This window comes from Stegodyphus dumicola, chromosome 1 (genome assembly GCF_044657685.1).
Source record: "Stegodyphus dumicola isolate Sdum_Otavi_A_Nest chromosome 1, ASM4465768v1".
Classification (NCBI taxonomy): Eukaryota; Metazoa; Arthropoda; class Arachnida; order Araneae; family Eresidae; genus Stegodyphus; species Stegodyphus dumicola.
This window is the reverse complement of record NC_140768.1, coordinates 273,555,319-273,571,752: the sequence shown is the minus strand read 5'-3', so window position 1 is coordinate 273,571,752 and position 16,434 is coordinate 273,555,319. Positions and strand designations below refer to the sequence as shown.

The following is a 16,434-nucleotide window of genomic DNA, read 5'->3' as shown; positions in this document are numbered from 1 at the left end:
GAAAAACGTTATATATTTCTGAATAGAAACTTTGCAGAATTCGGGGTTTTTCGAATTTCTTTTAGTCTGTAAAAGTTGAATGCTTATATTTTCTGTTCATTCGACTCTGAAATATATATCTGTTGGAAAATTTGCCATGCTTGCCTCCCAAAATTCTTCTAAATTCTAGGGAATACCGCACTTCATCCACACTACACGTCGAGGTACATTTACTTCAGCCAAAAGTAAAACGTGTCGAAGCGGCTTCAGAAACGTTTCCTCTAGGTCTTCATATAAAGTTTCATCAGAATTCAACATATATTTCTAACTTCTAACTTTACTAAATCTAACATCTAACATCTAATTATGGTAATAGTAGCAGGACACGTACGGCCAGTTGGATAATATCTTCTGAAGCATAGAAAATGCTTTTTGCCAAATAATAAGTATTGATATTTGCTTCATACGATTTAAGATACAAATTAAAGCAATTTGTTTCTTATTGGAAAGAAATCCAATACATCTACTTGTTCGATATTAGAATTATGACGAGTAATCATCCATCCTTACAGCTTAAATTTACCTAATTTTATCAAAGCTATAGCGCCTCCAATAAAATTATTCAGTTCTTCACTTCCTGTTTTGTATTACTTAAAGCTATGCTGTTGCCTTCAGCAATTTATGCTGTAATTATGTCAGCAATCTCTTTGAATTCTGCTTGGAGGCTTTCGAGTTAGAGATTAATCACAACCTCTAAAGGAAAAGTACTATATATGTACTTAAACTTCAATCTTCATAACCACTCCATTATAAAATTGTCAGAAAATTCTGAATTGAAACCTGTATAACATATACCTGTATAACTATTTATGTATCTGAATTGAAGAGAATACTTTTTTTACATCTGATATTATATTTATTATCCCTTTTCTAAATCTCAAAAACAATGAGTGAAGTACCTGATCTTGGGGCCATATCTATTGATTCTGACCATCAGAAATGTGAATATAATCTCACCAAATCATTAAAACTATTATCGTAAATATTTAAGATACAACTTTCTTTACTATGTAGTAAATCAAAGTATTATTACGTTGCATTACGTATTAATAAGAAGTTGCATTCTGTACTAAGAAGTAATCCACTGATTTCGAATCATAAATTATTGCAGGTGTTACTCGTACGTTGGTATGATCAATCGTGGGTTGCAACCATTGTCTCTCGGAGAAGGATGCGATTATAAAGGAACTATAGTGCATGAGCTGGGACATGCTATCGGTTTCTTTCACGAGCAAAACAGATCTGACAGAGATGACTACCTCATTATCTTCTGGGAAAATATTGAACGAGGTAAATAAGATTTTTTATTAAGAGTTTCGATAATAAGATTTTTTATTAAGAGTTTCGATAATAAAATTTTTTATTAAGAGTTTTTAAAATAAGATTAACTGTTTTTCACAGAGTTCAAGATCTGAAAATAGACTGTAGTCTCGCTGTTAAATGAATAATGTTAAAAAAATAATGTCAATTAAAAATTTATTATATAAAGTTATAGTTATTAAATTCCAAATTAACTTTTATAAATATATATTTTTAATTATGATGTCATGAATTAAGTGTGGGCCTATTCATGACATCATGATTAAATATATTTTAATTAAGATGTCCTGAATAATGAATTCGTCCGATTCCGGTGGTACCACAGAAATCGGACTCATTCTTATTAAGGCAATATTTTTTATTTTAATATTTTCATTGGACAACAATTCAAACTAAATAAATACTGCCAAGTATTTATTTTCTAGCCATATCAAATGCAGTAATATTTAAGAATATTTATTATTTAGACAATATTGCTTTCTGGAAAGAAAGGAAATCTCAGAATATTGTTATGAGAAACAATATTGGCTTCAAATCAATATCGGAAAACAAGCGTGAATATTTCACTACACCAAAGCTTTGCTTTCACATACAGGCTCAAAAGTTTTATCCAAGCAAAACAGAAAGGTGTTGCCACTTCACTCGAATAAGATTGTTATTTCCGACAATAAGGAAGTGAAGCAGTCTTAGGAAATAATGAGCAAGTTGAGCTGAAAATCTCTTCTCCACCTGGAAAATATATGTCGAAATATCGTACAGATGATTGGAGAAAACAACTCATATTAACATTGAGGCTAAATAGATGACACTCGTCTTTTAAAACAGGATGCATCACAATCAGATATTTGGTTTATGACTTTTTTGAATGTAATAAAAAATAATTAAAATATATATCACAATTAGATATTTGGTTTATGACCTTTTCGAATGTTGTAAAAAATAATTAAAATATATATACTTTTTAATAGCAACGGGACAGTTTTCGGAGGCCAAAGACTTTGTTTTGGTTTTTGTCTGTGTAACTCTACTTGTCTTTTATTATTACTATTATTATTTTGAATTATTTTACTCAAACATTTTCAGTTGTGTTGTGCTGCATTTTCCTTTTTCCTCGAAAAATTTACGCGTTTGAAAGCACATTTACATGATTTGAAAATCTTCATTTAAACTTTGTCTTTCTTTTAGGCTAAATCGGAATTTGATAAGAAAGATCAGAACGTGTATTAGCTTTTCTTCCGAGAAACGTGTTAAATGAGCAAATCAAGCATGAAATGCGCATTTTCTAAATATCTTACATAAACGAGAACAGGAAAAAAAAAAAAACAATCTTCCGTTTTACAACAAATGTTACTGGAAACACAACTAGGCAATTCTTACATCAAGATATCCTAATTTTATTAAAAGTTCATGTTTAATGTAATGCTATTTTAGTTCTTGAACGTAAATTTCAGCCTAAAAATTGAATAACTGAATATAAAAATCTGATTTCAGTTAAACTACCATTTGCATTGTATCAGGAATCAACGAACACCATTCCATGCATTAAATGAATCTTACCAGACACTGTGTTTTTTAAAGACAAAGTTAAACAAAGCATAATTAAAAAAGAAACTGTAAAATTTGATTTACAGATATCTGTATATGATATACTTAAGTGTTTTGAATATTGTCATACACAGATAATAAAATGATTTAAAAAATCAAGGTCATAGGCTCTGTTCACGGCTCACAATCATCCATTGAGTGTTTAAATTAGTAGTTGGTCGAACCGCCCCTGGCGGCAATACATGCTTTCATTCGTCGAGGCAAGGAGTGGTAGAGGTTCCTAATGTCATCGTGCGACACATTCTGCCAGGCATTAATAAGTTGTCGCTCTAGATATGCGATATTTTGTGGAGCTCAAACCTGGCGGCCTACCATGTCGCAGACATGCTTGATTGGTGGTCTTGCTGGCCAAGAAAGAGTATCAACCCCACAGAGACAGTACAGCAATATGCGAGCGGTATGTGTCCCGGCATTAGCTTGTTGGAAAATGGCCTCAGGATGACGTGCGATGAAGGATAATGCAACCGGCCGCAGGATGGTATCAATATATTGTCGAGCTGTTAAAAATGTACGAAGGATGACTAAAGATGACCTGCTGTCATAAAGAATAGCGTCCCATACCATCACACCAGGAGTTATGGCTGTATGCCTTTGTAGAACAAAGGCTGATTGGAACCGTTGGCCCCTTCCTCTCCAGACACGAACACGGTCCTGATCTGCTTCAAGAGTGAAGCGGGATTCATCGCTGCACACTATGCGTTGGGAGTCTGATGGCAGCCATGATGATCGGCTGCGACACCACTCCAGACGACTTCGCTGATGTTGTGGGGTGAAAGGCAAACATCTTAAAGGCCTCTGTGAGCGTAACCCCGCCTCAGAAAAAGCACCGTGAGATGCTGGACAGTACCACGGGAGGTGTAGACGTGGCTGTAGTGCGTTGAATAGTCGACAATGAATCTTCGTTGGCGCGGTTCGGGCCTGGCGAACAATCATCCTATCTTGCCTCACATTTGTGCTCCTTGGCCTTTCAGAGCCTTCATTTCATCGGCAATTTTCTTGTAGTAACCATTGCTGCCAACATCTTTGCACAGCAGTGTCTGTACGCTGTAGGTGGCGGCCTATCGCTCGGTATGACCACCCAACTTCACGCAACCCTATAATGCGACCACGTGCGAAGTCGTTTAGTTGACTGTAAGGTCTTCTATATCGTCGCAATGGCATCTTTAGTTGCTTCTTCACAAAATTACAATGGCAGCAGAAAAAAAAAAAAAAAAAAAAAAAGATATTTTCCGCCTCTGTTATTGGTTTTACATTTTGAGAATTGCGCATTAGAAATGCGCGCTATGATAGCACTTCCTGTTCATTTGCTTGAAACTTTGATCATTCGCATTTTCGATCAAGATGTTTTTGCATACCAAATTTCATCACGATCGCAAAACTCCTTCTCGGTGCTTCGATGTTTCTGCAAAAGAGTGTATTATGACGGCTGTTATTGCATTGCTGCCATCCTTCGACTTTATTTTCGTTTAATGGTGAAGTCAGAAGCTATTTTGTAATTTTTATCACTAAATACACAGCTTACATTAAAAAGGATTTTAGTATAAAAACCATAAATTACAGAAACAAAAATAACACCCATCTGTTGCTAAATCTTAAGTCACCGCAAATGAATAAATAATTTTAAAGTACTCGAAGACAAATCTCGAAAAATCATTTATTCAAAGCTTCTTTAAACAAAAGATGTACTTCTCTCTTTGGAATATTTTATACAAGAAAATTCATACCTTGTGCGGGATCCCGCGAAAAACTTCACTAAATGCAGGAATTCGTAAGAAGAAGGTTCGTTAAACAGAGGCCTGACTGTGCAATCATACAATGCGATTGGTCAGAAAAGGTCCCTGAAGATATTATTATTTTATCCCATATCAAAACCTGTGTCAAGGACTGTGTGTGTCGCAGAACAGTTTTCGTATCAGTTTAGATTTTCTCTTTTGAAACAGATCGTCACTACTCAGGTATCTGAAAATTAGGTATTATTTGCATTATAAACTTAACTGTGTTATGGTATACCAATAAGATTAATGGTTAGTGCAAAGGTGTTGGGATGTTCTCTTTTGGTATGTGGCAATCAGAAGCGCATAATAAATTCAAAACATCTTGTAAATTGAACAGATTCTAACAACTCGTCTTAAGAAAACATTTACCTAATAATGAGACAAACAAAACTCACGTAATACAGAAGTTCCTGGCAGTATACATGGTTCATGGCATTTACCTATAATGATGAGACACTATTATTTTACATCACCTAATATTGAGACAATATTAATTTAGAGGCTGTTGGGATTTTACTAATAGTGAGATAAATAGAAAGGCGCATAACGCAGAAACTCATGGCAGTTATGGCACGTCTCATAATGCAGAAGCTCATGGCTCATAGCAGTAATACTTAGATATCTATCTCCTCGAATATTTAAATGAGCTGATACACATTCTTATGATCTAGTATTTTATCTTTAAAGAGTCCTAGATATGCTACGAAAGAGAGCATTGTTCGACATGATTTAACATTGGTTAGATATGAGGCGGAGCCGGTATCAAAAATAAGAAACAAAGGTATTATAATCTTTTTCGAAAATTTTAAATATCTATGTAAACACTACAGGAATATAACATTTACTCAGACAGAGTGTTTCTCATCAAGAAGTTGCTTAGATTCTACGCTATAATCAAAGAATGTGGTTATCAAAGACTAATCAGGACCTTAAATAACAATTCTTAAAACATCAGATTAATAACATTAATCTAGATTAATCTACGTTAGCTAACATTAATCTGAATTTTGCAATTTTAGAAGAGGCTGTATTTTTAAAGCAGTAACTTATTACAAGACTTAAGGGTAAATGCCTTTCATTTCTTTTAAACGTTTAAACCATTGTTTCAATATTATTGATTGAGAGAAACCAATAGATACTTTAACTATGCGAACTCCATCAATAAACGGAAACCGCTATTAATTCAACTTAAAATAAGTCTTTATACAGCAATCTAGGCGGTTGATTTTTCTCTCTATCATTAATATAACAGAATAGGTTTAACCTAAGCTCAGAAAAATAACTGAAACGGGGTTTGATATCATTATGTTAATACTACTAATAATACTCATGGTAAACATTCCTCCCTAAAAGTTGCGATTATTGCAACTAAATGTAATGTAAAACACCTTAGTTGTCTATATCATTATTGTAATTAACAAGTTAATTTTTATGCATTTTACCAGCTCTATTTAATTATGTTGATATAAATTTAAGATTAGGGGAACTTTAAATATCTACTCATTTCCAGGTATGGAAACACAATTCGCTCTTCTGAAACCCAGGCAAAATTTGCTTCTGACACCTTTCGATCATGACTCCATTATGTTATATGGGAATTATGCTTTTTCGAAAGATGACAAATCTATGACGATGGTTGCAAAGAATGGCAAAGAACTTTTGGAACCCTATGATAAAGAAGGCCTCACCAGAAGCGATATCAGACGTGTCAAGCTCATGTACGATTGTTGATATGCCCCGTTCTTATAAATAAGGAAATAAAATTCTTTTTTAGACTATGTTTCTAAATGTGATTAATTGTTTTTACTTTAATGAAATAAACTGAAGAACTGTGAATATTTTTTTATATACAACACAAAAAATAGCTTACATCTCATTTTTAATAGATTCAGGGATGAAAGGAATTTATATATGTGCTATTAATAAAATTCACGCACACATATCAATTGGTTCAAAGGATACAAAAGAATCTGAGGTACGCGCGAGTAACACGTGTCTGCGAAAGTACAGATAACATTACCTAGAAATATAGCAATCGTAATTGAGATAGGCATATACCATTAAGAATGAGATTTAATAAGGAGAAGTAACATAGATACATAATAATGGCTTAAGAAAGAGTACAGTCCCAACACAGACACGGATGCCGAAGTTTATATATCACGTTAAAGGCACAAGACTAGACTGAAGTCGCCGAGAACTGCCGAGGAAAACTCGTCTTTCCCCGTTAGCCTTTAGGGTTTACTGCTGTTTCGCCAATTGGCAGTTTTCTCTAGAGTTTTTAAGTTTGAGAATTTGTCAAAACTAGAAAAGATGTGAAAAGTGTTTATCCGAAGTTTATACATTCAAAAACTTGAAGGTTATTAAAACATGGAACTTCGAGAAAATCTTTTCATGCTGCAAATCATTATGGATTTTATACAAATCCGACAGCCATTCTCTTTTACGTTTATTTGAACCTATATTATCTTCCTGGTAGATTCAACACTTTAAAAGAAATAATTAAATACATTTATTTATTTAAAGTATCTGTAGATAAAATACTGTTACGGATTTCGTATTTAATTAATTAATGTTAGCAGAATTATAAATGAAATTGTTTTATTCCCCGTGCAGTGCAGCGCGTGACGAATAATAAAAGAAATTTCGAGAAAATACCAGAAAATTCTCGCATTTAAAAAGCTTTTATCAGCGGCATGAAAACCTGCCAATTCATTAGTTAGTTAGTTAGTTGTTTTAAGAGTTTGTTTAGGAAACTGTTCTTGTTGACTGTAGCAAATTCGCGGATTAGTTTTCTCTAGCTGTTTTGAATTAAGTTCTGTTGAACGTTTGAGTAGTTAAAAGATGACTACTGTGTGATATTGTAATTCTGTACGAATATTTGTGGAAATTTAGGCATTTTGTTTTATTTGTTGTGATAATAATAAATTTTGTGCATTTTTCATCGGACTTATGCATTCAATTCATAACGAACCCGTACGCACGCAACAATGTTTGATGTCAGAAGTGGGATTTGAATGCCAATTACTAGTGCGATGGAAAAACAACTCAGGCAGCTCATTACTGCTTTTGCTATAAAGAAGAGAAAGAAAAGAGACAAGCTGGCCAAACATCCTTTAAAGAAGAGATGAAAGATTCTGTTAAAGATGAGATGAATTTGGGCCAAGATTCTGTTAAGGAAGAGATGGAAGCCGTTAAAGACGAGATGAAAGCAGGTCAAAAGGAAATGAAAAGAGAAATAACCTGCGTAATAGAAAATAAAGTCGAGGCTATGAAAGACAGAATAGGAGCTATCGAAAATAAAGTCGGACAAATTGCAGAAAAGGTTTATTCTGTCAACGATGAAATGGAAGAGAGAGTATCGGCTGTGGACCAACGAGTCGAAGGAACAGTTTCGGCCGTCCAACAACAAATCGAACAACAAATTGAGGAAAGGGTTTATGCTGCTGTTGCCAAAATAGTTGACATGATGAAGAAGAGCATAGCGACAGACGGAAGCAATTCTGAGTGTTTTAAATTTTTACCGATGCCTGCTCATCCCGTTCTGAAGCTATCTAGATATGAGGGGAAGACCTCCTGGCAAGTGCACATAAGACACAATTTTCCATCGTGGCGGATGTGAATGGATGGGCTAAGGCCTGTCATCTCGCCGCATCTTTGAGAACAGACGCAGCGGATATCCTTCAGCCTCTTCCCGAAAGCAAAAGCTTAGATTTCGAAGCTCTGTCCGGCGCGTTGGAGCTGCGCTTTGGGGAGAAATGTTTAAAAGACTACAGCAGGCTCCAATGAAAATCCTGTCAACGGAAAACCGCGGAAACACTCCAGGAACTCGCCACAGATGTTGAAAGGCTGTCCTATCTCGCCTTTTCGGAGTGCCCGACAGAAACAAGATGAATCCTGTCGCTGCAATATTTTTCATCGGTGGCCCCCGGGACCCTGAAATACATAAAGCCCTGCGAATGGCGCATTTTAAAGATTTGAAAAGCGCTCTAGTGTACGCCTTGAAATTCGAGACAGCTCAGCAAGCCACTCGTAGAGATCGCCAACTAATCAGAGCTGCTCTAGTCCTGGAGCGAGTGGATGAAGTATTTGTTCGTCTAGACCAGTGGTGCGCAAACTAGGGGTCGCCAGAAGATTTATGGGGGTCGCCAAATTTTTATGAAATGCATTATGCCTGCATGCTGCATACCATACAGTGTACATATAAAGAGTGAAGCGCCGTCACTCACTGTTTAATTGCAATTTCATGCTGTCCGCTCTTTCTTTGACAGTAATGCGTAATTTGTGTAAAGTGTGAAGACGCAAGTTTTTCACTCCGGTAGATAGCGCCCTCTTCGCGATAATTCGCCAGTTTTACTGTAAAGCGCCTATTTGACTAGACGTTAACCGCAGGGAAAGGGGAAAAATTCGCTTCCGTGAGCAGCCAACCAGATGGCGAGGTACGCAGTGTATCTGATAGTCAGAGTGAAGACGTGAAGTGTTCGCATGAAGTTGTAGCATGTAGCTGTTGGCTTGCAATTTTTTTAGTTTATCCTCGAGTTTTATCGTGTGACGTTATGTAATTATGATTTTTTATATTTTTATCGGGCTTTGCTACTCTTTGTTATCAGGTATGTACTATCATTAGAGAAAGATCTCTGTTAATTTTATTGAATTTCCCGAAAAAAAATTATAAAATTTTATATATTATTTGTTATGTGTCATTTGCAACGAAAAATTAGCAAATGAGAGCATGAAACCAGCTAAATTAAAAAGGGCACCTGGAAATTAAATATAAAGAACTTCAAAATAAACATGCCGATTTTTTTCAAAGACGAACTGAAAATCTGAAAATTCAAAGTGCACATTTAAAGAAATTTACAACAATACCTCAGAAAGCATTACGAGCTTCTTTAGAAGTTTCTTATCTAATAGGAAAAACAATGAAACCCCATACAATTGGAGAATCCCTTATCCTTCTTGCAGCAACTAACATGGCATCAATTATGCATGGCGATAAATATGGAAATGAACCAAAAACAATATCATTATCAAGAGATACCGTGTCTCGGCGGATTTTCGAAATGTCACGAATCACGAAATAAGTCATAAAACGCATGCAAAATTCATCTGTATTTGATTTACAACTGGACGAGACTACCGATATTACTAAAATGTCATGTCACAACTAATTATTTATGTTAGGTTTATTTTTAATGAAGATATAACAGAAACGTTTTGATGTTGCAAAAGTTTGGAAGGGAAAAACAACTGGAGAAAAATTATTCGAAGTAATAAATGAATATTTTCAAACAAAGTCCCTTACCTGGGCAAACTGTTTTGCGGTTTGTACTGATGGTGCTGCAGCATTAACAAGTTCGAATAAAGGCTCAGAGGCTTAATTCAGAAGGTGGCGCCTCATATGGTATTTAATCACTGTATGATTCATCGGCAAGCTCTTGTTGCAAAAGATATGGATGAAGAGTTGCAGAACATATAATAAGACGCTGTTAGTTCAATTAACTACATTAAATGCAACAGCCACAACAGCCGTCTCTTTTCAATACTTTGCAATGAGATGAGCTCAACGTATGAGAGCATTACTGTTACGCACCGAAGTCAGATGGCTTTCACGTGAGAAAATACTACGACGGATATTTGAGAAATGAAGTGTGTATGTTTTTAATCGAAAGGAAACATAGATTGGCAAGTTATTATATCAATGAAGTTTGGCTAGGGAAGCTGAGCTATTTAGTTGATATTTTCGAAAAACTTAACGACTTAAATTTGAGCTTGCAAGGTAAGAATTCAACTATCATATCTTCAGGCAGTAAAATTCAAGCTTTTAAGAATAAGCATAGTCTCTGGCAAACTGAACTGAATAAAAACAACACCGACATGTTCCCTTGCTTTAATGATTTTATCAAGGAAAATAATATAGATATATTTACATTTAAAAACATCGTTTCCAATTACATTGAAAAGTTAAAGGAAAATTTTTCGAGAAGATTCGAGGATTTTCCTGAAAACCATCTTGGTTGGATTCGTGATCCATTTTCCTTTGACATATGCAGTTCAACTCTTCAAATTAGTGAGAAAGAGCAATTGATAGATCTAAATAGGGATTATACTCTTCGAAATCAATTTAAGACTCAGCCTTGCCAAAAATGTTGAAAAACAATATCCCGTTTTATGCAAGAATGCCATCAGAGTGTTAATACAATTTGCATCAACGTATTTATGTGAAACTGGGTTTAGCAAACTAGTTTCAATAAAAACTAAATCCCGCTTGCGTTTAAACCCTGAAGATGATATGCGAATTGCAATTAGCAACATACATCCGAACATCGATGAGATAATTAGAAACTTGCAGCCACATACGTCTCATTAAAGGGCAATTTACTGATTTTTGTGTTATACAAAAAGTATTTTTTTAAATTATAAATAAAATTAATATGAGTCAGATATGATGATGTTTTTATTCGAAACGAAAGAAATGCGCGAAATATACATCGTATTTGTGAACATTTATCTCTAGGGGTCGGCAAAAATTTCTCTCTACTAAAGGGGTCGCAGTCGAAAAAAGTTTGCGCACCACTGGTCTAGACAACTTAACCAGACACGTCAATGCTTTAAGACGCCACAGGAGTGACAAAACTCGACTATAAAGTGCTGGAACTTTGGTGCTGAAGGCCATCCCAGGGCATGGAAACGATTTAACAGACAGACGATTTAACCATGCAAGTCAGTGCCTTGAGACAGAATACAAGTGACAAGAAACTCTCCCTAATCTGTAACACTCCTTCTTCCCCAAGGACTACACGTGGCGGGCAGTACAATCCCTGGACAGGAAGCCAAACTTACAACTAAGGCATAAATGCAATAATAAACATTACATTACAATAACCAACAACATGAACAATAAACGCAATAACTAACTTAAACAAATCAAATAATATCAGATACTAAGTACAAATCAAATACTAAATACAAGTCAAATAATACACATTTAGAAACAAAAAGGACCATGATCTTACACTATTTACAATTATTTACACTACTTACTATGGCCACACTAATGTGCTAACCTGTCGTAATGTACGACTTTAGGTACTTTCTCCGAGGCATTTTGTTTTATTTGTTGTAATAATAATAAATTTTGTTGATTTTTCATCAGACTTGTGCATTGAATTCAAAACGAACTAGTATGCACGCAACAATACAGTTGCTGTGTTAAAAGAAGTAAACATAATATACTACATTTTTTTGATTAGTTACACCCCGATTTCAAAATACGATAAAAATGCTATTTTTTGGCATAGAGTACACATGCAATAATATCTAATCAACGTATGCGCTTACCACATACATATTTGTGTACGCGTAGAGTTACATTATAAGGTATTTCTTCCGCCTTCTTAGCATTCCTTAGCGGTATATTGATCAGCACACTCGGCGCGTAATCGAGACGTCCGAGGTTCAAGTTCCAGTGAGGGCATTGCTCATTTTTTGTCTCTCCTGCTTCGAAATAACCTAATGTCTCTACAGTGGCTGTAGAACTAAAAAAGGTGATAGATGATGATTCTCCCCTACCAGTATTTGGCGGTTGGGTTCCCTAATGCCCAGTCACCCTTTAAGAAAGGGAAGTATATAGGGTATTTTTTCGCCTTCGTGGTCTAATTTTCAGCTCAATCAGCTCGTATTCGAGAGGCAAGAGGTTCGAGTCTTGGTAAGGGCACTGCTCATTTTTCATCTCTCCTGTTTCGAAATAACCTAATGTTTCTACAACATGCCTTATATTTAGCCGTTATTACGATGAGCGGTATATCCCAACTGTAAAAAGTAAATATGGGCGATATAGATCTTTTTTTTTTTATGTTTCCTCATAAAATTTGCTGTTTCTTATGAAATGTTTCCGTTTATTATTATTTGTAAAAGTAACCAAACGAATGTTTATCTCTAATTCAGAAAGTCAATAATCATGACATTTTTAAAGTTACAGTATTTAAAATATTACCTTGGTAAAAATCAATTTGATCAATGTCTATGAAAATAAAAAGGAATTAGTAATAAACACAAATGAAAGAACCAGCACAGTGTAAAACAAAATGACGCTGACATTTGGCATCATTATTTCTTTAAATCCTGCGCCAAATATGAAGTCATCGCCAAGCAGCTTTAATATTTAAATTTGCATACACATTTCAAATATTTAAATAAAAATTTATGTTTTTTTAACTATGTCAAAAAAGTACATAATTTAAAATGGTGGGTACATTTTTGTAAATTATAGTTCAATATTTGTTTTCGAAAAATTTAGAAAAAATTATTCAATAGTAAAACATTTAAAATAAATAAGAAAATACTTCAGTTTTACTTTTATTAAACCTAAATTTCAGATTATAGTTGAAGAAAGCAAGGAAGTTTAATTTAAGAAGTGATATTATCGACTATAGCTAAGTCAATGAATGATATCGAGCTTTTGAGCACTAATTGTACGAAAAACTGCTTGTATAATTTTACAAACTTGATTCTTTCTTATAATTTGAGATGCAAAATCAAACTAAAGAAAAAAAAAATCAGCATGACATTTTAGAACAAGTCAGTTTTTGTAACAGAACATTAAAGTTGGAATAAAGCTAGGATACATCCCCTTACAAGACATGAAAAATCCAAGTTGAATGTCATCGACAAGAAATGGAAAAAACCTTAAATTCCCTCCCCCCCTACAAATGCAGGATAAGAACTCAGTTTCTCAGTTTCGGTGGGAAATATTGTAATTTTGTTGCTGTAATTTTAGTTTCGCAAAAAATTTGTATCATAAAAATCCTTGAACAAAATAACAATACTAACTGCGGTAGAAGTACTAACTGGGATAGAAGCAGAGTATAATTTCTTGATACAAGCTTGGAAAGAAAAAAAATTCAGTTTAGTATTAAACCGAGAACTATACATTCGTGAAAGAATGAAACAAATAAATGTACACTCGTTTAGCAAAAAAACTTGAAGCACTAAGAAAGACTTTTGCAATCGTGACGAAATTTGGTACGTAAAAACATCTTGATCGAACAGGCATATAAAGTTTCAAGGCAAATGAACAGGAATTGCGATCATAGCGCGCATTTCTAGTGCGCAATTCGTAAAGTATAAAACCAGTAACAGATGCGGAAAATTTATCTTTTTTTTTTTTTTTTTTTTTTTTTTGGTCATTGTAATTCCGTAAAGAAGCAATTAAAGATGCCATTACGACGATATAGAAGACTTTACAGACAACTAAACGGTTTCGAACGTGGTCGCATTGTAGGGTTGCGTAAACCTGGATGGTCTTACCGAGCAATAGGCCGCCACCTGCAGTACAGACACTGTTCTGCAAAGATGTTGGCAGCAATTGCTACAAGGAAATGCCGATGAAATGAAGGTTCTGGAAGTCCAAGGAGCACAAATGCGAGGCAAGATAGGATGATTGTTCGCCAGGTCCGAACCGCCTCAACGGTATCATTGTCGAATATTCGACTACAGCCAAGGCCATCTTGATGGGAGATCCGCCCATCAGCGGCCGAGCGGTAAAGTCGCTGAACACTGGTAGTTCGGTCCGAGGTTCGAATCACGCGAAAGGGCTGGCTGAATGGGTATTTTCGTGGTTTACCTCATGTGTAACGTGTATACGAGCCAATTCCCTTAGAAAGTCATCCACGAAGGCATCCCTCCCCTTAGGCAGATAGCCCTAGTGTGCTTTGCTATAATTAAGTACATCACATCACCTTCATGTGAGATCCCATCAAGATAGCCTTGCCACGTGTATACTTCCCGTGGTACCGTCCATCATCTCACGGTGCTTGTTCTGAGGCGGGGTTACGCTCATAGAGGCCTTTAAGATGTTTGCCTTTGACCCCACAACATCGGTGGAGTCGTCTGGAGTGGTGTCGCAGCCGATCATCATGTCTGCCATCCCACTGGCATCATATGGTGTTCAGCGATGAATGCCGCTTCACTCTTGAAGCATATGACCACCGTGTTCGTGTCTGGAGAGGACGGGGCCAGCGGTCCTAATCAGCCTTTGTTTTACAAAGGCATACAGCCATAACCCCTAGTGTGATGGTGTGGGGCGCTAGTTCTTATGACAGCAGGTCATCTTTAGTCACCCTCCCTATATCTTTAACAGCTCAAAGATATGTTGATACCATCCTGCGACCGGTTACGTTACCCTTCATGGCACGTCATCTTGGGGCCGTTTTCTAACAAGATAATGTCAGGCTACATACCGCTCGCATATCTCTAGACTATCTCCGTGCGGCTGATACTTTTCCTCGGCCAGCAAGGCCACCAGACTTTTCACCAATCGAGCATATCTGGGAGATGGTAGGCCGCCAGATTCAGGCACCACAAAATATTGCAGATCTGAAGCGACAACTGATGAATGCCTGGCAAAATATTTCGCAGGATGACATTAGGAACCTCTACCACTCTTTCCCTCGACGAATTCAAGCATGCATTGCCGCCAGGAGCAGTTCGACCAAATACTAACTTTGAACACTCAATGGGTGATTGTGAGCCGTGAACAGGTACTATGGCCTTAATTTTAAATCATTTTATTGTCTGTGTATGAGCTATACACATATTCAGTTTCATCAAAAACAATTATTTCCTTCATGGCGCTTCAATTCTTTGGCAAAAGAGTGTGCTTTGAAAGAAAAATCAAAGTTATGAAATTTAGGGAAAATATGATACAGACAGACTAAAGAGGTTGCTTGAGAGCAGGAGAGACGATGCTCAAGGAAGTAGTAATGGGAGCAGCTAATGCATAATAATAATGAAAAATGAAATACACCACTCCGGATCAAAATGTATTGCTATTGGCAACAATACAAAAGGCCCTGATTGGAAGAGCAGAAATTCGTGTCAAATGTTTTCCAGTTTGTGATAATGACTAAAAATGTTAACCACCATAAAACGTTGGGAGGAAAAGTGATTTTAATTAATATTTTACATCTTTTTTTGGCTTGGCAATGAGAAAGAATCCTAAAAGTTGACTTTTTCTACGTTTAAGTATTGTGAACATACGGGGATTAAGTTTTTGTCTTTTAAATGGTCGATGATGGAGACAGTATGTTCTTAAGAATATCTTGACAACATGTTATACAGCATGCCGTAGTGTATATTTATGATCTTGGTCCGTTGTTTTCTGTTTAGTATCCTTGTTTGGGTTTTAGAATTTTATCTAAGGAATATAAGATATATTTATTTCTGCCATATTTTTACATTCTGAAACATACTGCATTTTGCGAAATTATCCAGAGAAATTATTTTACAGAAAGCTTTATAAAAAATGCAGTCCAGAAAAGAAGTAAGTGACGAACAGAAACTGCTATAGTAAACGCATTTTCAAATATGATTACCGTTGCATAGTTATTCTGAATATGCATCGGCAATAAAGAATAACACGATTTTCTTTCAAGAAAACAAAACAAACAATAAAAAATACAAAGAAATTACAGAAGTATTTTGCAGAAATAAACATGTGTTTTGATTAAAATTCTTGCTTTCAGCAGGTTCTGCAACGATAAGTGTTATTTAAACATTTATTTATAATGATGCAAATCGTCAATACTTTCTTGTCTCCACAAACCACCTGCTTCCCAAATTGAAAAATTCATAATCGTGAGAATTGAGCTCCTTCACTACGATATAACCATTTGAATTTTTTTAATAAATTATC

The 16,434-nt window shown here is 35.4% G+C and overlaps 1 protein-coding gene across 1 annotated transcript in view; it reads left to right on the top strand.

Moving 5' to 3' along the window:
• LOC118181503 (astacin-like metalloprotease toxin 5) overlaps positions 1-6,519 on the top strand; it is a 29,341-nt gene extending 22,822 nt beyond the window's left edge. Inside the window, exons 5-6 of the mRNA XM_085806960.1 lie at positions 1,151-1,329; positions 6,250-6,519. Of these exons, the coding sequence (XP_085663086.1) occupies positions 1,151-1,329; positions 6,250-6,470 (400 nt within the window). The 3' untranslated portion in view covers positions 6,471-6,519. The remainder of the gene's footprint in view (positions 1-1,150; positions 1,330-6,249) is intronic.
• Positions 6,520-16,434: the final 9,915 nt, after the last annotated feature.